The sequence below is a fragment of the Daucus carota genome, chromosome 3 (assembly GCF_001625215.2).
Source record: "Daucus carota subsp. sativus chromosome 3, DH1 v3.0, whole genome shotgun sequence".
Taxonomy (NCBI): Eukaryota; Viridiplantae; Streptophyta; class Magnoliopsida; order Apiales; family Apiaceae; genus Daucus; species Daucus carota.
In genome coordinates, this window is record NC_030383.2 from 44,488,778 (window position 1) to 44,512,817 (window position 24,040).

Below are 24,040 nucleotides of genomic sequence, written 5' to 3' on the forward strand. Positions count from 1 at the left end.
ACTGGTCAATTGTCAATTGGCTGCTATATATATTATTTCATTGTTTCATCACTTTCGTTTTTATTTAGTAGTATTATATATACTTTATATACTTCAATTGTATTAGAGTACTAGGTGATGGAATACTTTGCAAATTGCCACCATTCATTTACATGGTTGCATGTATGAAACTATGAACGATTTTTCTATGGTGTGCTCATGGGCACACATTAAGCACTAACTCTTATTAGTTTGGTGCATTTTTATTGGTTATCTAATCATAAATAAGGATGGCCCCCCTGCATATGCATTAAGTCCACCAATCAAAATTCACCAAATTTATCAAATTTAGTGCTTAATGTGGCACACACTAGAAAGACCCAACTATGAATGCATATGGATACAACTGCTCGACTCTGAATTTGTTGGTGCAGTCTTTCGGAACATCACGTGAAGCATATTAACGGGGATTCTGTCTCCGACTTTGGCGCACATTAAGTCTTGACTTGTGAATTTAGACAAAATAATTAAGTTGCGAAAAAAACACTCGTGCTTAACATTATACGGCTTAACAAAATAGAAACAAAATAATGAAACAACAACAATAATAATATATAAAAATTATTCGCACTAGATATCCTACATTATATGCACCTATGTCCCAACAGATTTTTATTTTATTTTTGATACACATTTTAAAACTCTCATAAAATATATAGTTTTATAATATTTTAAAAAATATTTGATTCTTAAATTTTTATTAAAAAAAATATTAAACAATTATAGAAGATTCAAAATACGTGAAAAAACAGACGTGGACTAATTATTTGTATGCGGATATTAATAAGACATGTGATTATAATGATATTGATAATTAAGAAAGTTTTTGAACTGGACCAAAATTCTTGTCCTTTTTAATAGCTACTATTACCTGTTTTACGAAAATTGCTCAAAATTATTATATCACGGATACAGGTGTTTCTTATATCCATTTTCTTCATAGTTTTATTCACTTATCACGTATGTTTTTATATTTATTAATTAATTAATTGTTATATTTATTTACAGATACGAGACCAGTTATAATTATTTCAGAATATATTTATGAATTATACGGGAGAAAATATATTATCATCGCAGTAGAAAATACTCCCTCTGTTTTTTTTTTATATGACGCTTTGATTTTTGGCACACATTTTTAAGTGCTTTGACCGGGTAGTTAAAAATATTATTTTTCAAAATTTCTTTTTCTGAATAATAATATATAATCAAAATTTTTATTCAAAAAAAGAAAATTCAAAAAATAATATTTTTAACTACCCGGTCAAAGCACTTAAAAATGTGTGCCAAAAGTCAAAGCGTCATATAAAAAAAACAGAGGGAGTAATAATTATTATTATAAAAAGGTATTTAACAGAAAAAACAGACGCAAATTCAGAGTCACCTGTCAGCTGTTCTTCTTCACTCTTAAGAGAGAACAAAAGAAGAAAACGTTTTTGTTTTTGGGGTGATGGGAGGGAGCTCCAAGGATGACGATTCAGCCACTGACAGTGACGATTTCAATGGAGACTTGCCGGAATCTAGTTCCGGTCTTTTCCAAGAAGGCGAGAAAGTCCTCGCTTATCACGGCCCTCGCATCTACGAAGCCAAAGTAATCTCTCTCTCTCTCTCTCTCATTTTGCTAAATCATGAGTATATGATTTTGTATGTATATGTTGCCTTTGAATTATCCGTGCTCCTTAATTGGCGTAATTGGACTGGGCGTTGAGTGGATATACCATAATTGAAACACAATTGATGATATGTAATTAGGTTTTACTCATTTTTGTTTAGTGTTGGTGTTATATGTGTACTGTTCTATTTTCTCTCCATAAGCGTGTCAACTCTCCTTAATTATCGATATATGTGTGTGTCGTTGTACTGCTGATTGAGTAGTGAATTTTGTTTTTTACATGTATAGAACTAAAATAGTTATATGTTAAAGGTTACCGTGCAGCATACATTCTCATTCTATTGACGTATGTATATCCTATTTTGAGATTTGACGTCTGCTCTTGATTTGCTGTGATGGTTTTGTCATGTCGGAAACGAATCAATAGAGTACTGATTTGGTTTTGTCGTATAGTCAGTTGTCAAACTCTGTGTACGGAATAACTTTGATTATATATATTATTCCTGTTTTTGCTTATAAATTGTATTTCATTTAGTGCATTAACATTTGAAAAACTAAATAATATCAGTTCCAACTTGCTTCTTCTCTTATACCATAGTCATATTATGTTTGGCCACTTGATCTGTATAGAAATATTGCATTTCTTGTGCTTGCAGGCAGGTTCTGAGTTTTTCATTTTTCCAGAATAAGAGCATAAAGTATAGATCAATTAGTTCCTCGAGTTTTTTGAGTTTGTTTTTGAGATCTTGAAATGAATTAATTAGTATTTTTACCATGTTATTTAACTAAACACACTTTTCTTTTCAAGAAATTTGTGCTTGGCATTATTTGTATTATTTTCTTATGTATAACCGTCTAGGACCTTAATCTTGTATGCATCCATCTCATATTGGAGCCCATGTGTCTTAGCCCCTGTGTTTTTCTGTAAACATTGCAGTCTGATTCTGCAATCACTGGTATTCTTAGAATTCAATAAATGTATCTGACCCTTAATAAAATTTGTGTTGTGTTTATCATTTTACTTTGGAAAGGTGCAAAAAGCTGAACTACGGAAGAGTGAGTGGAGATACTTCGTTCATTATCTTGTAAGTTTTATAATTCAAATTACGTCTCTCCCCTGGCAAACATTTCATATTAGAGACATCTTGTTTATGCAGTAGACAGCTTCTCAGCCAGATATAGAGAGCTTGACATGTATTTTCTTCTTAATTTGCAGGGTTGGAATAAAAAGTGAGTATCGTTTTCTTTAGAATCTTTTCATCGAGGAACATAACTTGGTCAAAATTATCATGGGAACAAATGTATCTTGGTCAATCTTATAGCTGTATGAATGTGGAAGTCTCCAAATTTGCTTATCCATTATTACTTCCCTCTGATTTTTTGTTTTATTAGCACATATGTTCCCATGTTTTTCTACTCTTCTGCCTCTTGACCCTGAAAGCATGTGAGCAACAGATTACTGTAATCTGTTGATTAGTAACAAAGCTAGAAATATCCTGGGAAAACCACGAAGGATCATGTGGAGTGTGGACACATAGATGGACTGGAAGGCTTTTTTCCACCCCCTTTTTTGAATCTGGGGAACTCCATTTAAGGGGAGAAAAAGTTCCCTTAATTGGGAAATTACCAAGTACAATCAGGGCGAAGCACCAAATATGGTTTAGTGTACTACAGAAATTCTGATGATAAAATTAGGAAACTCGAGCATATACTTGAATAACTGAAAATAGCCCATAGGATTGTGAGAGCTAAATTGCTATGATCGGAAACAACACTGGACATAAAAAAGAATTTTTATATGTTATCAGTTAGTTTAAATACATGTTGTGTGGAGATAAATAGTGTATATATGTATATATTTTACTGTATTTTATATGTGAGGCTAGGAGTTAATTAGATATGCAGGTTATATATAATAAGCTAATTGTTTTTGGTCCTAGGCCATTATGTTATATTAATAGGGATTTATTACGTAGACAAGTATTGTAATCCCCGCATATCATGGTAGACTTGATTGATATAGAGTGATCTATATATCCATACAAAATTGACCACATTTGTTGGTGGGTCGCCAATTCAAATTTACATATTATGTCCTGCATTCTGCTAGTTAGATGTTCCCATATCCATAGTTAGTTGTCCACTTGGCAATGTTTTCCAGAAAAGCTTGTAGATCTAAATTAATTATACTCCTTGTCACTTTTGACTACCCGTATATTTTTTAATATAATTCTGTCAAATTAGTAACTGTAAGTATCTTTGGTCTATGACGTGCTTCACTGTGGAAACAACATATGTCAGCATGGTGACAATCTGAGTCTTACAGTTCTTCTTTGACAACAATTTTTGAGCTTGACAAAAATTTTCTGAAGCTTGGATATCTTGCCAACAGTTGGGATGAATGGGTAGGCAAGGACCGCCTAATGAAAAATACAGAAGAAAATGTTCTGAAGCAGCAGGCTCTTGACAAAAAACAGGGTGCAGACAAGAATCCGAAATCAGCACGTGCAGGACACACAAAGCCAAAAGCCTCAACTGGTACCTCTTTGACTTGAATCTTGATATATAATTACTTATTAGCTTACTGTGTAATTTTTGCTACTTCAAATTTTATAATCCTTCAACAAGTTCACCTTATTTACGGGACCAAAACATATATGTTTGACAACATTTTAGAAAAATCTATGTTTCCCAGTATTTATCTTAAGACTTCTTTTCTCTTTCCTCCTATGTGTGTCTTGTGCAGATGCAAAATTGGAAAAAGAAGATTCACGAAATACTGGTGTTGTACCTTTTCACCCTTTTATTCTTGTGTCCAACTATTTTAACACCTTAGCTTCTTCTGTTGTGTTTTGATATCCTGACACTGATCAGTAATTTTAGTTCAATTTACCTACATTTCTTCGCAGGCACAAAAGGGAAGAAGAGAAAGAGTGATGTAGAAGTTGAGGTCTGTTTTAAAATGTGATAGCATGTTGTACTTCTCTTTTTGTTTCTTTCCCCCATTTTTTTGCATATTGTGTAACTCTTTCTTGAATGGTCAGTCTACGTATATCAGAGACTTTGAATAGTTTTTTCATTCCATTTGTACTTGAATTAACTTTAACTGAATGAATTCCGATTAAAATTTTGATTTGAATGTTTGCTTTGTTGTCTATCATATATTGAGCCTTTGCAGGAACCTTTTTCTCTGTGTCAATAGATATGATAGCTTAAGCTGGTTATTGTATAGAGCCCTTAGATTTACACCTGCTAACATGTTTGATTAGAATATTTAACCAATTTCTTAGTCAGTGCAAAGAACGGAAGACTGTTTACTAATGGAGCAAAGTGGTTTGTGTTATTGGTAGAAAGAAGATGATGGCCAAGTAGGAAAGCCCGTCAAGATTCAGATTCCCCTAACTCTAAAGAAGCTATTAGTTGATGATTGGGAATCCATCACTCAGCAAGACAAGGTACCTCTGTTTTTAGCTGTTTTGAGTAATCTAAATTGTCAAAAATCCATACAATACAATACTTGATTCTGGTATGCAGGACTATAAAATTGGTACGGTGAATTAAAAATGGTTTTGGTTTTTAACTATCTAGTGTAAATTGCAATAATTGCTCATGTGTAGGGAATTTCTCTTGATGATTTGTGTTTAATTTTTTATTTGATTTTTTTGATTAAGATGTACAAGCCCGTCAAATGTACCAAAGGTACCCAGTATTTGTATAATTATATGGAGAAAAATACATCTAATACCAATAAAATATTTTATGAAATTACTATTATATAGTGTGACACTGTTGTGAATTAAGCATTATAGTGATTTATATGTCAGGATATACCAAAATAATATTTTGTTCTTATATATATTAATTCTAGTTTAATTTCAGATTGTCTATATTTCTTTATTCTGCGGTAATCATTACGTGCTAGTCTATAAAGCAGGAACATGCCACGCACATGCCACATGCCTCACTGGATTCTTGGGTGCACTAGGATTCTTGTTAAATAATTAATTATGTAATTAGTTGATTACTTAATCAGTGAACTACTTTATAATGCAACAATTGTGTTATCAAATAATTATTATGTAAATTTTAAGGATAAGGAACTTATTTACTTGATTATTTGGTTTAAATATAAATGTAACTCTTGAAGTATACGCAATATATTAAATATATTAATATAACTCCTGCCACCGAATCCCCATATATTTTAGTTTGCTGAATTCCCGTATGACCTTATCCCCGTGCTGCTCCCGCACTCATGCTTCCTAGGTGCTAGTAGTAATTTTACAACATTCTATATTATTAGTCCATCAAGCTGATCTTTCACATAGGTGGAGTTCTTGCCTTCTGGGTTCTTTTCAATATTGAAAACTATTTTCTGCAAAATGGATGACCTGCAAGAACATATTTTTTAGATTATTATAAAATTATTAGTTTTCTGTAAAATAGAAAGACAAGTACAACTGTACGAAGGTTCCATATCTGGATGGAAGTGTCAAAGTTTAGCCTGCAGATTTTGGGAAAGATTTATAATATTATTTCATAATCCGTTCTATTTGTGAATCTTTCTTCACTTCCATTTTAACTCTTGTACGCTCATGCTTTTCGACCATGATTCTCTGTAGTGATGAAAAGTGTGTGCTAAATCCAAAAGAAGTTGCCATCTTTAGTGTTTTTTTATTGGGACTCAAGAGTTTTGCAGGACTGAACTGATCCAAAATCCGTTCTTGCAGCTTGTTAAACTTCCTCGTTCCCCTAATGTTGATACTATAATTTCAAAGTACGTGGAATACAACTCTTTAAAAGATGGAAGTCATGGAATGTAAGTGCAGTCTATTTACCTTCAGTTCACTGTCTGGTTATCTACTTGGTAATGTCTCAGTAAATGTACCTTACATTATATTTTTATGTAAAATTGTATTGAGTGGTAAACATGTATCATAGAAGTGCAGATTACTAGTTAGATGAACCAGCTGAAACATTTTTATTGATTTATCTCTTTAATTTTATTACCCCTGCTTTCTTTTTAAATTATAAAAAATGTATATATAGGACGACAGATCAGTCCCAGGAGATTATGAATGGCTTACTGTGTTACTTTAACAAAGTGCTGCCAGTTATTCTTCTGTACAAGAAAGAACGCCAACAATATATTGAGGCAGTTGTTGGCGATGTCTCCCCATCTGCTACATATGGTGCCGAGCATCTGCTACGCCTCTTTGGTATGCTCACAGATACCTGATTTTTTGTTTTTCTTCTATTTTTAAACCGTCATCATGTGAAACCTGCTGACTGTAATTAAAATTGAATCGAGTCATATATTGACAGTACAAGGATATTCACAATTTGGTCATCTCTGCTGTCTTTTTAGCTCTCTGATGCAAGTTGGCTTTTTCAGTTAAGTTGCCTGACTTGTTGGGAAAAATCAAACTGGAAGAGGATACACTTATTCACTTGAAGCAGAAATTGAACGACTTTCTCAAGTAAGTGAGCATATTTTTATCATTACATTGTATTGGGTTAGGATTTAGTATTTAAGGGTTTAGGGTTAAGGTCGTTTGGTTTGTGACTTCGTGGAGCGGTATGGGGTTGGAATCACGAATCGGCTTAGGGTGGTATTGGGTTGAGGTATTATTTCTGATATCATGTATTTGGTTGAGTGCTAGAATGAATCTGTTTAATTTAAATTATTATTATATTATTGATTAAGTTAATTATTTATAGGTAAAATATTTTTAATATTTTTAGGGCTTTTTTTATACATAACCAAGTTTAAAAGAATTTTTGGCGAAAATACTACTACCTTTTAAAACAAATTACAAAAATACTATATTTTTGAAAATATTTCCAAAAATACGATGGTTGCATATGCAACCATATCTGCAACTGCCAGCAACCATATGCAACCAGAAATGTAACTTTGAAAAATAAAATTAAAAATTATAATTTTTTGCATACTAAGTTGCAACCGGTTGCAAGACAGAATAATAACCCCTGTGGGGCCAAACATTACAACCTAAAAAACAACTACAACAACAAACTAGGAATCAACTCAGAAACAACTCAAAATTCAAAATCAATTACATTAAATCCACATATTAGACGACATTTTTAGGGTTAAATCTGATTTCAAGCTCAGCAATTGAGAGGGTAAAACTCAAATTGATTGTGGCCGGGTGTGTATATATCGACTGTTTATGAGACAGAATAATAACCCCTGTGGGGCCAAACATTACAACCTAAAAAGCAACTACAACAACAAACTAGGAATCAACTCAGAAACAACTCAAAATTCAAAATCAATTACATTAAATCCACATATCAGACGACATTTTTAGGGTTACAATCTGATTTCAAGCTCAGCAATTGGGAGGGTAAAACTCAAATTGATTGTGGCCGCGTGTGTATATATCGACTGTTTATGTTTTGTGTCCTTGTGTTGTTGTGTTGGGGCCTGGGGGAGTAAATCGGAGGAGTATTAGGGGTGCAGGCTGTTGGGTTTGAGTCGGGGGGAGACAGCTGAGGGGAGCAAAGCCGCGTCGAAACACAACAGCGGCGGTTGGTTGTTTGATGGGTAGCCGGAGGAATAAGGGGAGGGTCGCGACTGATGTTGCAGCGGTGGCGGCGGCCAGTCCCAGCGACGCCGCAAACTGATGAAGGTGGGCCAGGAGGCTGGGTGCGTAAGTTTGGGTGAGAAAGAAAGAGGGAGGGAGGGGGGTGAGGTGAGAGAGGAGAGATAAGTGATAAAGAAATGAAAAGATGAATTAGAGAAGGTAGTATTTTTGAAAATAAGATTAAAAAGATAGTATATTTTAAAGATTTTTGAGAGGGTAGTATATTTGTAAATAAGATCCAAAAAGTAGTATACATGGCAAGTCCCAGATTTTTATTATTATTAATAACATTTATTTATACATATAATTTTTTTATCATTATAAATGTTTTTCGGAAGAATAAAAAAGCAACATTGAAAATGATACCCATACCACCATCTCATATCCACCTCTCCCCTTGGGTTCCAAAAACTCATAACTGATGGGTTTTAAAGTATGGGTATGAGAATAAAAAAAATTCAACCAAACACGGTATGGGTTTGGTTTTGGTTGATTCCATATTTATAATTGATTCCTGGTACCACCCAACTAAACGACCCTAAGTATCAACCTTGTATGAACTAGGTCATAACCATCTCCTATTTGTTACTGTTTCTTCTAGGGGTGAGCATTCGGTAAAAACCGAACCGTACCGAATTTTTATTCGGATAACCAAAACCGAATTAACCAAAAAATTACCGAAAACCGAACCGAATTATAATCTTCGGTTAATACCGAAAACTGAATATAAAAACCGAATCAGACTGTCTTGTTTTCATATTGTCTCTGTGAATTTACTTCTGGGTTCTGAATATGAATTTTGCTTTACTGAGTTGATACAAAGTATGTCCAGGACAAAAACATCAAGTCTCACCACTGAAGTTTGCTTTTATACTTGAATATAGAACTTCACTGTAAGCATGACAAACTGAAATTACAGATACTGATCTGGGGTTTAATTCTAGAAGTACAGATACACACATGGATAATTAGATTCAAAGCCACAAACTTAATTTCAAAATACAAAAATTCGATTCAAACATATAGACACCCATAGATACAAAACTGAATCCTATTTTCTTTTAAGATTTTACCTCGCTTGTTTGAGAATGAAGCGCATAGTGGCATATTTAAGATTGAGGACTGATTGTTGAGTTGAGACATGAGATCAGAATGGTATATGTAGTACTGAGAGTGTGAGCTATTCAACTGAATTTATTAACTGAAATACTAAAATTTTCATGAAACATAGGAAATTCGGTTAACCATTCGGTTTTCGGTTAACCGCGGTTAGAAAACAGAAAAACCGAAAAATGAAAATTTGGTTACCGAAAACCGAACCGAAATATTTATATCGGTTAACCGAACCGAAATTATTCTCGGTACGGTTTTCGGTTAACCGAACCGAATGCTCACCCCTAGTTTCTGCCCTTGTCTGCTGTGAAGTGTTGTATGCTTATAAGTATCATGGCCTGAACTTTAATCGAATGACACTGGATTAGAGAATCTGTTTTAGTATAGTGTGACAAAGCTTTTCCCTGGTGCAGGTTTATGCAGAGGAATCAGAGTACATTTTTCCTTTCTATGTATGATGGATCTAAAGCTTCTGAAGAATGTGGTAAAGAGGAAGATAACTGAAGGGCTCTGGTCCACCTTATGTGTAACATTAGTAGCTCTTGTCAGATGGCAAAAGCTTGCGATTATTTCTCAACCATACTGGCATCTGAGATATTGTTTTTAGGATCGTGCAAAACAGAAGCCAGTACGCTGTTGTAACTGTAACTTGTAACAGTAGTTCAATCATCTTCCCTATACCTTTGGAGGAACTAAATTTTCGGAAAATGCCTTCAATTATTGAATAATCACATTTTAGGGAACTATATTCACTCCTTTTTTATTTTTCATTTTATCATTGCAATTTAATTGAGTTCTCTTTGTGAAAGTCCTCATGGGATTTATCATTTCCGTTATGTAAGTGTTGCAGTGTTATAAATTGGTCAGTGATGTTTTAGTTAAACAAGTTCATATTCATAGCTGTTTTAGTGCAAGTCGGTAGCATGACATGGGGATGGGTTGCTAATAGTTGGTTTCTTTGGTCCATGTCTGATATTTGTATGCATACAAAAAAAAAAATATTTTTTCCTAACAAAAAAATTATTCATAATTATCAAATATCTAAAGCTGCCCACGTCTTTTTGGACTTTATTTTATCTTTTTTTCATTCCATGGATAGGAGAAAATTTGGGCGTGTGGTTTGATCACTCATCCTGGACTGTAGGCCATGTTATTTGTGGTGTAGAATACCCCCTATTGCGTGTGATAAGCTAGTCATCCTTTGAACACAATTTCCATGTAAATTACGGGAGTGGTCTTAAACTAGAGCATGTTCCATATCATAATTATTATTAGTAGTGGTCTAAGGGTAAACTATTGTTATCATATATATCAATAAATAAATAAAATTCTTTTCCAATTAGATTTTAATTAATGTGATCACAAAAAGTTGAACAGAACAGTTAGTATCAGACACAGAGAATTGGTATTTTTTACTATTAAAGCGTACAACATTCAATTCACTGCAAAAATAAAAAATTATAATAATTGATATTTTTTTTACTTAAATTTTTAAACTGTGGAGTACTGGAGTATAGTAGTCCCAAATTCCCAATATGAAAAAGCAAGAAATGGATTAAAAAGAGCATGAAGCATGAAATAATTGGGGGAAATGAGGACATGATGTGCATACCAAAATAGCAGCAAAACTGTATGAATTTGGCGGCTAATAACAGAACAATTCCAGAATGAATCAAGCTTGAACAACAAGAAGACGACTCTTAAAATCGGTAATTCATGGAAACTCTCGCTCTCTCCTCCACTTCAATCACCACCACACTCTCCTATTCCAGAATTACAACAACCCTATCAACGCCTACAAGAAGAATCAAATTCAATTCACTCAAATCATTTCACTACCAACCATTATTCCTAAATCTCCCTCCCAAATCATCACTCTCTCTCCTCAATCTCTCCCGTAGTCGTCGCCAATTCGTCGTCAATTCCTCTGATTCGCACCATCACCATCACCACCACCACCACCACGATCACGACCACCACGATGATCACCATCATCACAGCCACCATCACCACGGTGGCGGTGAGCTCACGGAGTCGCAGAAGGCGTTTGTTCGGTTTGCTAAGACGATTAGATGGACGGACGCGGCTAATTTCTTAAGAGAGAACTTGGAGCTGTGTTGCTGCTCGGCTGTGCTCTTTCTCGCAGCTGCTGTTTCTCCTTACCTGGTTGCTAAGCAGCATGTCAAGTCTCTTCAGCTCCTTTTTACTTCTGTTGCGTTTCCTCTAGTTGCGGTAACACTCTTCCTGTCCTCTCTGTTTATTGCTACTGCTAATCGTTCATTATTGTTTGTGTGTATTATTATGCTTAGAATCATATGTTATACAGGAGGACTAGGTTCTGTAATGTTGATATATGCTTATGGTGACTATTTATGACGTGTGCTAGAGAAATATGCCTTTATGTGTATGAGTGGGGTCTTCGTAATGCAGAGGTGTGCAATTATCAAGCAGTTTGGGTTGCATACGAGGAATAGAAATTTGAAATGTATATGTGTACGAAATAGTTGAGTGTTTCAGACTTGTATCGTGTTTAGAACATTAAAAATCCATCCCAAATGTGGCACAAACACGTTTGAAGCATAATGTAACTGTTGTTCACTAAGTAATGTGGCTAGGAATTCATCTAGGTTAGACTAGTTCCCATTACAATAATACCATCCAATTTGCCAAAATTATAAGTCGTGACACCTAGGCTATGCGAGGGAAGGTGTGAATCTGAAGTCGAAATGTCACAATACTGATATAGCTTGACTTTTTGGTTATCTTCTTTGCGTTACAAGTGTGAATCTCTAAACAGAAAAAAAAGTTGGCAATCATTTGCAAGTTCCCTGTTATAGAGGCGTAAAGAAATTCTGAACCTTGTCATAAAAGATATCCTAGATACAAAGGGATAGTGTGAAGAGGAACAAATAAGATAAATTTCCTAAAACAGGCGAAAATCCTGAAAGTTTAATAAATTTCGGATTTTATATGATTTTCAAAAATTATGACTCTAATATGATAGTGCTTTGTGAGGAGGGATTTCTCCGCTCTTCAATCGTAGTTGTCATTTCTGGTTCTATTCTGGTTCATGCTTGTTGTTTTTTTGTTTTTATATTTGTAGTTTAGATGTCAGTTTTTTGTTATTTATCATACATGCTTATGTCAAAATTTATGTCTGGGCATCATGTAGAATCAAAATTTATGTTGCTTTCTTTAATTGAAGATCTCTCTGTCAACTGATTTATATATGTGGGACATTTTACTTCTCAGGTATCAGCATCATTCGATGCTCTCATAGATATAGCCGGTGGGAAAATTAATATCCATGTACTTATGGCTCTTGCAGCCTTTGCATCAGTCTTTATGGGTAACACATTAGAAGGGGGGTTGCTTCTTACAATGTTTAATTTGTCTCACATTGGTATGTATTTAAACCCAATTCTTTAAAAAGGTAGCTTCCTTTAGCACAAGAGCATTACATTTTCCTAACTTGTTATATATTCAATGGTTGCAGCTGAGGAGTATTTTACCAGCCGCTCAAAGGTTGATGTGAGGGAGTTGAAAGAAAATTATCCGGACGTTGCACTTGTGCTAGACTTAAACAATGAAAACACGTTTAATTTCTCTGATTTGACATACCATGAAACCCCTGTGAAGAACTTAGAAGTTGGTTCGTACATATTGGTCAAAGCTGGTGAGGTCCGTAATTGTGTTGCTTCAATAATCATCTAAATCTATATGCTATAATATATATATATATATATATATATATATATATATATATATATATATATATATGCTCCTATAAATTCCTTTGTTTGCAGCATCAGACTTCACTAGTAGAGGTGACACATATCTTTTTTCTTTTTTTGTATACCATATATATTTATAGAGATTCTCTAGTGACCTTTAAATAAATAATGAAAGCTAGCAAGGACTTAGAATTAAAAGAAGGTTAGGGTACCAGTTTGTTGATTGATATAAATTCGTTACTGGCAATAATATGTTTGCTATTACTATTAAAGACATAAGCCAGGAATATTAATTAAAGAAATACAGTTGACACTGCTTATCTATAATGGCGCGATTGAGGTAACTTGACTTTTAAAGACATATATGCATTTGGAGTCGAGATTTACATGCAAACAGCGGTTGAGGGTTTACCAAGGATAGACTGACTAACTGAACAATTGTAGATGGCAGCTTTTATATATCGTTTATGTACTAAGAAACTTTAGAAACAATTGAATAATATCTACAACCATAATACAGTTAATTTTAGGTCATAAATTAAAGAAGTTGAGCTTGTGGTTGGGAAGAGTTTCTGCTATCATCCTCAATATTTGTTATATCTGTCTCACATATATGTGTGATATTATTATCTGTAAGCAAAAAAAAAAACAGAAATTATATTAATTGACAGTGTTGAAAATACCTATTTGAAATCCATTATTTGTCATTCATCCTTATATAAATAATTTAATTTTATATTATTCCCCTTTACTGTTCAAAATAAAAGGGATGTCATTTAAAGGTTTAAATAACAACTAAGTTTAACATAATGGTTTAATTGGTCTATTCAGAAAATTTTAAGGCAGTTGTCATGTTTAAGTAACTGTAAGCTTTGGAAACCATTTTAGTTATCACAGTATCAAATTGTATGAACTTAATTTCTTTGTTAAATAAGGATGGAGTATGGAACAATTTTTTTTTTTAATTTACTATTTTAGCGCACATATTATGAAACCTTGTACCTTATATCGCTATATAGAAGTCTCTGCTTGATTACTATGTGAAAGCATTTTAATGTGACACTTGTATTATTGCAGTCGGTGCCAGTAGATTGTGAAGTTTTCAGAGGAAGATCAACAATTACTATAGAGCACTTGACTGGTGAAGTCAAACCAGTGGAAAGGATAGTTGGGGACAGCATCCCTGGTGGTGCTCGAAATCTAGACGGTATGCTGATATTAAAGGTACATGACTTGGTTCGGTTATCTTCTATCAATTCTTATTTTATTTATTTTTTTGAGAAAATGGCTGTGGGACTGATAATGGACGTAGTCTCAGGTTTAATTATTAATCTTTATATTTATTATTATCTCAAGAAGCAGTTCGATTTTCTTATGATAATTAGGCAAAAAAGACATGGAAAGACTCGATGTTGAACAAGATTGTACAATTGACAGAAGAAGCTCAATTGAGAAAGCCACAGCTTCAACGGTGGCTGGATAGATTTGGAGAAGGTTACAGCAAAACAGTTGTATTTTTGTCAGTGGCTATTGCCCTTGTTGGGCCATTTCTTTTCAAGTGGCCATTTATTGGCACAACAGGTAATACTGAGTTTGGGTTATACTTTTACTGAACAGTGAACACTCATGCAACTGCAAAATTACAAATCTTTCTAGTAGTTTAAATTAGGAAATGCACCCCTTCCGGCCTTCCCAAGTCACTATGCTGAACTGTAGAGATCATTAAATTTATGATAATCTGACATGACGTGTCATTAGCAAGGATTTAGTGCCACATCATTTAACTGAGGAGGGTAACTGATTTGTTTTTCAAGATCAAGTTGCATTTCACTTGACAATAGTACCTCAGTAAATTGTTTATCTTCATTAAGCATTTAATTTACAAGAATAATAGAGTAAAGTGCAGACTTGTGGCCGTACTTTACATCGATTTTCAAAATAGTGGCCAGGCTTTCAAATTCGTATGTAAATGGCCAGATTTTGATTCCGCCCTTTAAAAAAGTGGCTCCCGTTAACATAATCAGGTTTCAAAAGAGTGATTCCGCATTTAAGCCATGTTTTTGGACCACATGATCAATACAATACAATACAATATATCAAAATCAATTATGCAATTTAAAACCTGATTATGTTAACAGGAGCCACTCTTTTGAAAGGCGGAATCAAAATCTGGCCATTAAAATGTAAATTTGAAAGCCTGGCCACTACTTTGAAAATCGATGTAAAGTACGACAACAACTATGCAATTTACTCAATAATCAACTGTTAGAATTTTGGTAGACCCACTACATTGTTACCAAGTCCATTGAGTCAATGTTCCAAGCCTCTTGAGTTCTTAGTTGGAGCTGGACTTAATTTCTTCTTGATTTTGTGACTTAATTTTTTCTTGATTTTGTATTGTTTGGTTGATCATGTAGTTTGCCGAGGGTCAGTCTACAGGGCGTTAGGGCTTATGGTCGCAGCATCACCTTGCGCATTGGCCGTAGCTCCTTTGGCATATGCTACTGCAATCAGTGCTTGTGCTAAAAAGGTAAACTTATATTGGTTTTAGTGTTTTAATGGAGTTCTAAGGATTGTAATCTTATAATTTAAATATTATGATCTGGTTTAGTATGTCTCTCCTAAAAGCTTCCTGTACATTATTATTCTTGAGTCAAGTACTGAAGTATTCCTAAAACCGACGTTTTCATCAGAATTTTTCTTCCCCCAGGTGGTTCATGACTAATTCAAATTCTTGCCGAATTAAGGATGAGCATATATTATATCTTTAGCATTTCATAGGAATAGCGCTGAAAAGATAGCCCTTTTAAATGCGAAAGGGACCCCACCCCTTTATATGTCTGTCTCACAGAAGTAGATTGCTTATCTGGCATCCCATACCTGCAATCATCTTGCTGACAAAGCCGATCATTATATCAGGAAAAATGCTGCATCATTACTTTATTGCATGTGAAGGATATGTAATGTGACATGCAATGTTGTGCCCTATTTTTTTGGCATTTGCTGAAGTATTCATGAAACGACATATTCATCAGACTTTTTCTTCCCCCAAGATTCACGACTCATTCAAATTCTTGTCGAATTAAGGATAAACATATATTATATCTTTAACATTTCATACAAATAGCACTAAAAAGTCTAGCACTTTTTAGGGCGAAATGGACCCCGCTCCATTATATGTCTTCTCACAGAAGTAGATTGCTTATGTGGCATCCCATCCCTGCAACTTCATCTTGTTGACCTAGCCTATCATTATATCAGAAAAAATGCTGCATCAATATATCTATTGCACTTAAAGGATTTCTAATGTGACATACAACATAGTGTTCTAGTTTTTGACATGTACTGTTTTTAGGGCTTATTACTAAAAGGAGGGCATGTATTAGACGCTCTAGCTTCATGCCAGACTGTTGCATTTGACAAGACTGGTACTCTGACAACTGGAGAATTCACCTGTAAAGCTATTGAACCAGTACATGGACATGTTGGTGGTAATCAAAAGAATTTTGTCTCTTGTTGCGTCCCTAGCTGTGAGAAAGAAGCTCTTGCGGTGGCAGCTGCTATGGAAAAGGGTACTACTCACCCTATCGGAAGGTAGTACTACTTTAAATTGTTATTTACTTGTTCGTGTTGTAAGGCTGTTCTTTTTATTGTACATATTTTGAGACCTATTTTGTGAGATAGTGATATTTTGATTATGTGGAGATTTTACTTAATAATTGATAACAGTTACAGTTTCTAGCATCTTCCTTTAAGTTTGAGCAAGAGAGTTTGTTTACTAGGTATCTGGCTGCAAACCAAATTTATGTTGTGATTCTTGTGACCCATAAGAAAGCGAATGTTGGTGGTTTATGGTCCTGGGTACATACCTCAGCTATTCTCCAGAATCTGACTAATTTATCACTGTTCCACTTGGATATCAGCTTTGCAGCAAAGTTTCTGATATTTTTGAATTCTATTATCGACCCACTTTCAGAGGCCACTTTGTGTGTAAGATATTCTTAAAATTAAGTGACAATAGTAGAACATACTGACTAAAGCGTTAGCATTGTTTGGCAGGCAGTGAATAGAAAACTGTCAGAAAGTCCAGCAGACTGAGATTAATGTTATCCTTGTAACATTACAAGTAGTTAATGTTTCCCCTTCATTAGTCATTCAGCTCAATTTAACAAGGCATATTTTTCTAAACAGTTGAGATAGGTTTAAGATGTATAGAATGTCACAATAAAGTGGAAAAAGTCGAGAAGCGGAATAAATGATAGTATATAATTAAGCAATGACACCTAAAACATGATTTTTTCAATTAATAATAAATGTTTCAAGAATTGCCCATCTCAGGCTTGGATCCTTGCTGTTTTTAAAGATCACGAAACATTCAAAGTATTCAATCAGTTGTCATATGCATCCTCTTTGTGTTTATTTGCCGGTATTTGTATTAGTAATACTTATTCAGTAGTTTTTATTTTTGTTTTCTACAGAGCTGTTGTAAATCACAGTGCCGGGCAAGACCTTCCTTTTGTTTCAGTCGAAAGCTTTGTAAATTTGCCTGGCAGAGGTCTTTCTGCAACATTGTCACGAATGGAGGTAACTTTTCGTGGATTAGGCATATATATACAAGAAATTTATATGTCAATTTACCGTATGTTACTCAGACTCTTCATTTGCCTTGACAAATTGATGACATCCTCTTTCATTCTTTAAGAGGTAGTCTTCTTTTTCTAGTTCTCATTCAGATCTCGAATCTTTTGTGCTGCATTGTTTTGTTGTTCATATCTATCTCAGCAATATGATGTTGTAGTCACCTCAGAAGTAGACAATTTCTAGAGTTTTGCAGCATGTGCCAATAGTTTGCAATTTGTCTGACTATGATCGACATGATCCTTCAGGTTGAAATAGAAAGTTGGCTATAGTAGTGACAGCATTGGTCTATTTTTAAAGCCCTTAGGTGTTACTCCCTCCATTTCAAATTACATGTCCACTTTTAAAAATTAGGCATATTAAGAACTTCCGTAGAAAACTTTGATTTATAGTCATATTTATTGTATTGACAGAATATGATATGTGGGACATACTTGATCTTGGAAATATAAATTAGAATTATATGTTATAAATTTGATCTTGAAAATACAAATATTGAACTACCCTGCACTGAAAGTTGAATTGGACAACTAATTTGAAACATTTTTTCTTTTCAAAAGTAGACATGTATATTGAAACAGAGGGAATAATAATTTAGTTCATGCATCGCGGATATACTTATTTGTAGCCTATCGACTTCATCCAAGTACGTATAGCTATAATATAATTGCATCTGTACTATTTTTGGAACCTTGTCCTAGAATTTACACATTTATACTCCCTTAATTCTAATTTTCCTTACATATCTTATTTGTTCTCCTTTTTAAGAAATTTACATAAATCTTTTATAATGTTGTAGCCAGCAATTGAAGGTGGTGAATTAGTAAAAGCATCACTTGGTTCTGTAGAATATGTTGCCTCACTATTTAAGTCCGACGATGAATCGAGAAAGATCAAGGAAGCTGTAACCACTTCTGCCTACGGAAATGATCTTGTACGAGCTGCTCTGTCCATCAATAATAGAAAGGTGAGAAGTTCTAAAATTATAAAATAACTATACCTGGACCAATGTGCTCAATTTTTTGAAATGTATGCTTCCTTTTTACCCTCTGTTATTGCATGTCATTGTTTGCACTTTGTAAGTTACAATTGTGCTTCTCAGAGAGTACTCTGTAGTGAAGTCCTTCACTTGATGCCTATTTACTTCTGATCACAAGTAACCACAACTGATATAGAAATCCCTTAATTTTATTCCCGAAGGCTCCTAGATTGTGTTAAAATTTATGAAGGAGCATTTTTCGCTTCTCTTTTATTGTATAAATTTCAACCGTCGACAACTTTTTTAATTATTGTCAATAACTACAAAACAAATTGATATACAAATAATTATCTGCAATAAGCAACGGAACAATCATAATATATAAGGAAGTTTGTTACATTCTTTCTTTTAATATCACTGGTGATGACACATAATCTTAAACCGCAAGATGTGAAGAAGGGAATAAGATGTCCTTTTTCATTGGAAAGAAAAGTTCATTTTCTTGCAAACAAAAACAATCAGTTCCTGTCTGAAAAATTCAAATGATGGAAACTGGAATTTTGAAGTACAGCTCTTATGTTTCTATTACCCGCCATATGCAGGTAACAATATTTCACTTCGAGGACAAGCCTCGTCATGGGGCAGTTGATGTTATTACAGAACTTAAAGAAAAAGCAAAACTTCATGTAATGATGTTAACTGGTGACCATGAGTCAAGTGCCTGGCGCGTTGCCAAAGCTGTTGGCATTAATGAAGTTCATTGTAGCCTAAAGCCTGAGGATAAACTAAATCATGTGACTAGTATCTCAAGAGACACAGGTAAATGTCTCTACTGATGTTATTTAGGTATATGACACTATGTTTTGAGCAACACTATGAACTGTATACACTCAGTCTTTTCTACAAGCTGATCTCATTGATCCCAAAAAAAATGTATATAACCCTGTTTAATGGTCCATGTGGTATAACGGCAAACACGTTTGTTCCATGTACATTTCGAAAGTTTTATATGGACTTTCCTAGCTTTTCAGTTCCTTTTTGTTGGCATCATCGTATGTGGCAGTTTATGAAAAAACTTGGAAAATTACTAATTACTCTCAAATTTCTTAATAACAAGTTTGCATGATGGGCTACAGGGGGAGGTCTTATAATGGTTGGCGACGGTATCAATGATGCTCCTGCCCTTGCTGCTGCTACCGTAGGGATTGTGCTAGCTCAACGTGCTAGTGCAACTGCTATAGCTGTTGCAGATGTGCTTTTACTGCAGGACAATATTTCTGCCGTTCCCTTCTGTATTGCCAAGTCTTACCAAACAGCTTCCCTTGTATGTTTTCTAATGTATCGTTCTATGGAATCTTGTTTTCCTTCTACTTATTTATATCCAGGTCTCCATCTGCAGGTGAAACAAAATGTAGCACTTGCATTGTTTAGCATTGGTATAGCCTCTCTTACATCAGTGATGGGGTTTCTTCCGCTGTGGCTAACGGTACAACAAATTGCATCGACTTTCTGATACCTCTTTATTCAATCTCTCTCTATATATGCATGTGTGTGTGTGTTCTAGCCTGTCCTAAAATGATTGTCCTATTTCTGGTCTTGACAATTTTTTTTGTGTTATAATCATCAAGTGAGTTGCTTTGAAAATGAAAGCTTTGCATTGGTAATTTGTTTGTTCAAAGAAATTAAAGTATTGCTGAGATGAGTGTTGATAATATTAGAGAATAAACTTACTGATGACGTACTAGATGTGTTCACTTATCTAATTGGTAATTAAAAAGTGAAAAAATGTTTAAATAGTGCAATGAGAGTATCAAAATGAATTAGGAAGTTTAACTTTTAATAGGACTATAAACATAATTAGGCTGCACTTTAGCCTATATGCTTCCTGTTCTTTCCTTGATAGTGAGAAAGTTGTAGTTATCCTAGTAAAGTTGTATAAAGGTGTTATCTTAATTAGGTGTCATTAATTCCCAGTTCGCACTATGATTACAAGCTGGGAAAGCTGCTTTTAAAGGTTTATTGGTTATTATGAGACAGAATGCTCGAGAGAAGGCTCTGACATAAAGCAAGAGTTTCTAGAACAAGTTGTATGGTTATCAATTGACCATTAAACTGAAATGATCGGACTTATATGTCTGTATTAATCCAGCATAAAATACAACACAACTACCCTTCATACCAGCTATTGCTAGTCTGCATTGTAGATGTTTCTGACACTTAAAATTTACTAAAATTAAAATAATTGTTAAGTTACCGGAAGAATATAAAGGTCCGAGTATCTATACCAACTCATATAGCACCTAGTAAAATGAACTATAGTGTAACTAATTCGCCGAAATTCAGTGAATGCGCATATTATTAGCTGGAGCATTTTAGGTTCCCTTCGCCTGATATTAAAGTTATGCTTCTGTGCAATATATATGTTCTGCTCTAAGTCGTATTTAATCTTTAGCTAGAAACTGTTTTTTTTTTTTTGCACAGTTCCATTGCTTTCTCAAAAGTCTCAATTATTGTTATAATAGGTACTGTTGCATGAAGGTGGGACTCTTCTAGTTTGTCTTAATTCTATTCGTGCTCTGAATGACCCGACATGGTCATGGAAGGAGGATATCATGCACCATGTTCAAAACTTGAAGTATGGATTTATGGGCCTTGGGAAGCAGGACAACAACCAGAACAACATCCAGGCTGTATCCTTGTAGCTAACATCAATTCAAATTGTAAGCTCTTGTACACTGTTTTCTTCCATAGGGTAATAGGTCTTTTCAGTTTATGAAATAATGGTCATAGTGAGTTGTAACGCAAATCTCAACAGGTAGTACCAGTACATTTATTGGCTGGAAATAAGTATTCAGGAGTTTTGAGGTAACATAATGTAAATCCTACCTGTAAATTAGTCTCTACCTTCCCTGGAGATTATATTTTTTTATGAAAGAAATTTGTTCCCATCTTGTATCCCAGAAATTCCGAAAATGTGTGATTATTTCTGTTAGCAGGGTGCTTTTAAAGCTGATGTGGTGGCTAACATTCAATTGAAAGCATTACTACAAAATGAGGGAGTTATCTGGAAGTAGTTAGAAAAATCATATGAAAATCTTGAAGATTTGATTAGTAAGTAGTTAATTTTGTTAGTTGGGTAGGTATTGATGGGCATTTAGGAAAAACTTTTAGACGGTTGAGAATATCATTTTCACCGAAAGCTTAAACACAACTACCATTGACTACCGTTTGATTGGAGTTGGGTTGTGGACTAAAACTTTGGAAGAGTTGGGTCGTTAGGCATCCGGTATGACATTATATTAATTATCAGGGATAGGCTAAATAGTTGTTTTTGATATTATGCAGGGCAGGTAACGTTAGCAACCGATTGGGTAGCCGATCATTGTTGTTGGCACATGTTACATTCGATGAGTCAGGTTGCTGAACCAAGGGATCAAGATGATTATTTGTACCAAGGGATCAAGATGATTATTTGTCTGTAATCCTGTAGAAACTCCACCTTGATTGGTTGATTGCTCCAAAAACCAATTCTTTATCCTCGGGTAAATTCAACCAGGTCAGCTGCTAAGTTAAAAGATCAAGTGGTGGAATGTGGAATTATTGAATCCTGTCCTTGTTAGTTTCATAGTTGGAGTGATTATTCATAATATCCTAGGGAAATATTATTATTATTATTCTCAACAGAATTCCAGATTGATTAGAATTTAGAACCTATTGTGAAGAAAAAAGAAAAAAAGATTTGAACTTTAAACATGGTTGCTTCTTGCTTGCTTATAGATATAAAGATTGCATTGAATGTTCAAAATTTTCTCCATTTAGGCTTTTTCTTGGCTTTGCTTCTCCACATTTGCTTCTCTTCCTTCTTGCTGAGATGATCAAAGGATCAAGCAGCTGTCATTTCCCCCCTCCTCTCATCTGTACATTGAGAACTAAAAACAAGAACTTGTTTGTTGCCCTGCTCATTCTCACTCACTGTGCATACCAATTCCAATCGCAGTTTGATGCTGCTGTCCTGCCATGTAATTCCTCACCTCCTTCCTAATCATCTCCTGCATCACCCCCATAAACTCCGCATTGAACGCCACAAATGGCTTCTCCTTCTCTTCCCCTGCCGTCTCCTTTACAAACTCTGCCTTCTCACGGCTGGTGGGAACATGACTCAAAGGAGGCTTCTTCAACACCGACGCCATCGAAAACGGATTCTGCTGTACAACCGCCACAGGCGATGGAGTCGCCGCGACCACCTCCATCGGCTCAATCACATGAGTGGGCTCAGAAACGCGATTAGAATGCTCATTCAAATCCACTCCAATCCCCGGTAGAGAAAGCGACAAGGAAGTCGGTGGATCATTGACGCAAACAGGCGTGTTCGCCGTCTCCACCTGTGCCCCGAAAACCCCGGCTGCTCTCGCCACAGGACGATACAAACGGGACAACCCGGAATCACTCACATCGGATCCTGAAGGACTCCCGGGGCTCAAATAAAGCCCGGAAACCGGTACACCCGACCCGGCACTCACCGACCTCTTCAACGGCTGCTGAAAATGAGCGAAGTCATCAGCGCCCATAGAAGAACTCTTCCTTTTCAGGGTCGAGTTCCAGTGGTTCTTAATAGCGTTGTCAGTCCGGCCCGAAAGAAGCCTCGCTATCGTGGCCCATTTGTTCCCAAACCGAGCATGGGCCCTGATGATGGTATCATCCTCTTCCGGCGTAAAAGCCCGATGCTCCACCTGAGGAGAAAGCTGATTACACCACCTGAGACGACACGACTTGCCGGATCTACCCGAAATAGATTTGCTGATGAGAGACCAGTTTCTGGGGCCGTGCTTCTGGACAAGCTGCTGAAGCAGATCATCTTCTTCGGGGCTCCATGGACCTTTGATCCGATCCACATCTCTCTTTGTGTTGGACATGCTGATATAGATAGATGATAGTTTTGTATAGTAGTTGTATTTTCTGAGAGAGAGAGACTAGAGAGATGATTGTGCTGTGTGTTGAGATGAGAGTGTAATAGAAAAGTGGGGGTATGTGTATAAATAGGAGGGAGAAGGGTGACCGGTGGAGCCGGTAAAAGGGGGGTCCGTTACGGAAAGAAAGAAGAGAAAAAGAAACGGGGGGAGGGTAGTTCCAGGAAAGCGGTTGCATTAGAGAAGGATGGGAAACAGCTGGAAAAAGGATACGTGTCCCATCATCATCATGTCAGATGTATATTATATTATTATTATTCATTCATACTCACATTATACAACGTCCTCCACTCTCATCCTCTCTTCAATTCGGTTACTCATGAATCAACGTCCTTCGTCACTTTTCT

At 35.2% G+C, this 24,040-nt stretch overlaps 3 protein-coding genes across 6 annotated transcripts; 2 read left to right on the plus strand and 1 right to left on the minus strand.

Annotated features, from left to right (window-relative positions):
* The first annotated feature begins 1,413 nt into the window (after positions 1-1,413).
* Positions 1,414-10,145, plus strand: LOC108210514 (protein MRG1). The gene is made up of 11 exons (XM_017381838.2): positions 1,414-1,630; positions 2,683-2,736; positions 2,868-2,881; positions 4,044-4,189; positions 4,398-4,433; positions 4,561-4,601; positions 5,002-5,106; positions 6,382-6,470; positions 6,701-6,870; positions 7,047-7,131; positions 9,789-10,145. Exons 1-11 carry the CDS (start codon positions 1,490-1,492, stop codon positions 9,877-9,879), a joined length of 972 nt encoding a protein of 323 aa, XP_017237327.1. The 5' UTR covers positions 1,414-1,489; the 3' UTR covers positions 9,880-10,145.
* A 743-nt stretch (positions 10,146-10,888) lies between these two features.
* On the plus strand, positions 10,889-22,479 carry LOC108214182 (probable cadmium/zinc-transporting ATPase HMA1, chloroplastic). Of its 4 annotated transcripts, XR_001805530.2 has the most exons (15): positions 10,940-11,607; positions 12,628-12,778; positions 12,872-13,056; positions 14,187-14,333; positions 14,495-14,690; positions 15,527-15,639; positions 16,465-16,703; positions 17,588-17,693; positions 18,547-18,714; positions 19,329-19,545; positions 19,863-20,050; positions 20,126-20,212; positions 21,249-21,446; positions 21,542-21,591; positions 22,072-22,479. XR_001805530.2 is itself a non-coding variant. In XM_017386026.2 (14 exons), exons 1-13 carry the CDS (start codon positions 11,092-11,094, stop codon positions 21,426-21,428), a joined length of 2,493 nt encoding a protein of 830 aa, XP_017241515.1. In that variant the 5' UTR covers positions 10,940-11,091; the 3' UTR covers positions 21,429-21,446; positions 22,072-22,479. The 4 variants fall into 4 exon arrangements, 3 of the variants coding, with proteins under 3 accessions (XP_017241513.1, XP_017241515.1, XP_017241514.1); XM_017386026.2 differs by lacking the exon at positions 21,542-21,591; XM_017386025.2 differs by lacking the exon at positions 22,072-22,479 and having other exon boundaries at positions 21,542-21,674.
* LOC108214184 (transcription factor MYB44) lies at positions 22,376-23,746 on the minus strand. Its single transcript, XM_017386027.2, has one exon. It carries the CDS (start codon positions 23,637-23,639, stop codon positions 22,692-22,694), a length of 948 nt encoding a protein of 315 aa, XP_017241516.1. The 5' UTR covers positions 23,640-23,746; the 3' UTR covers positions 22,376-22,691.
* Between the last annotated feature and the right edge of the window lie 294 nt (positions 23,747-24,040).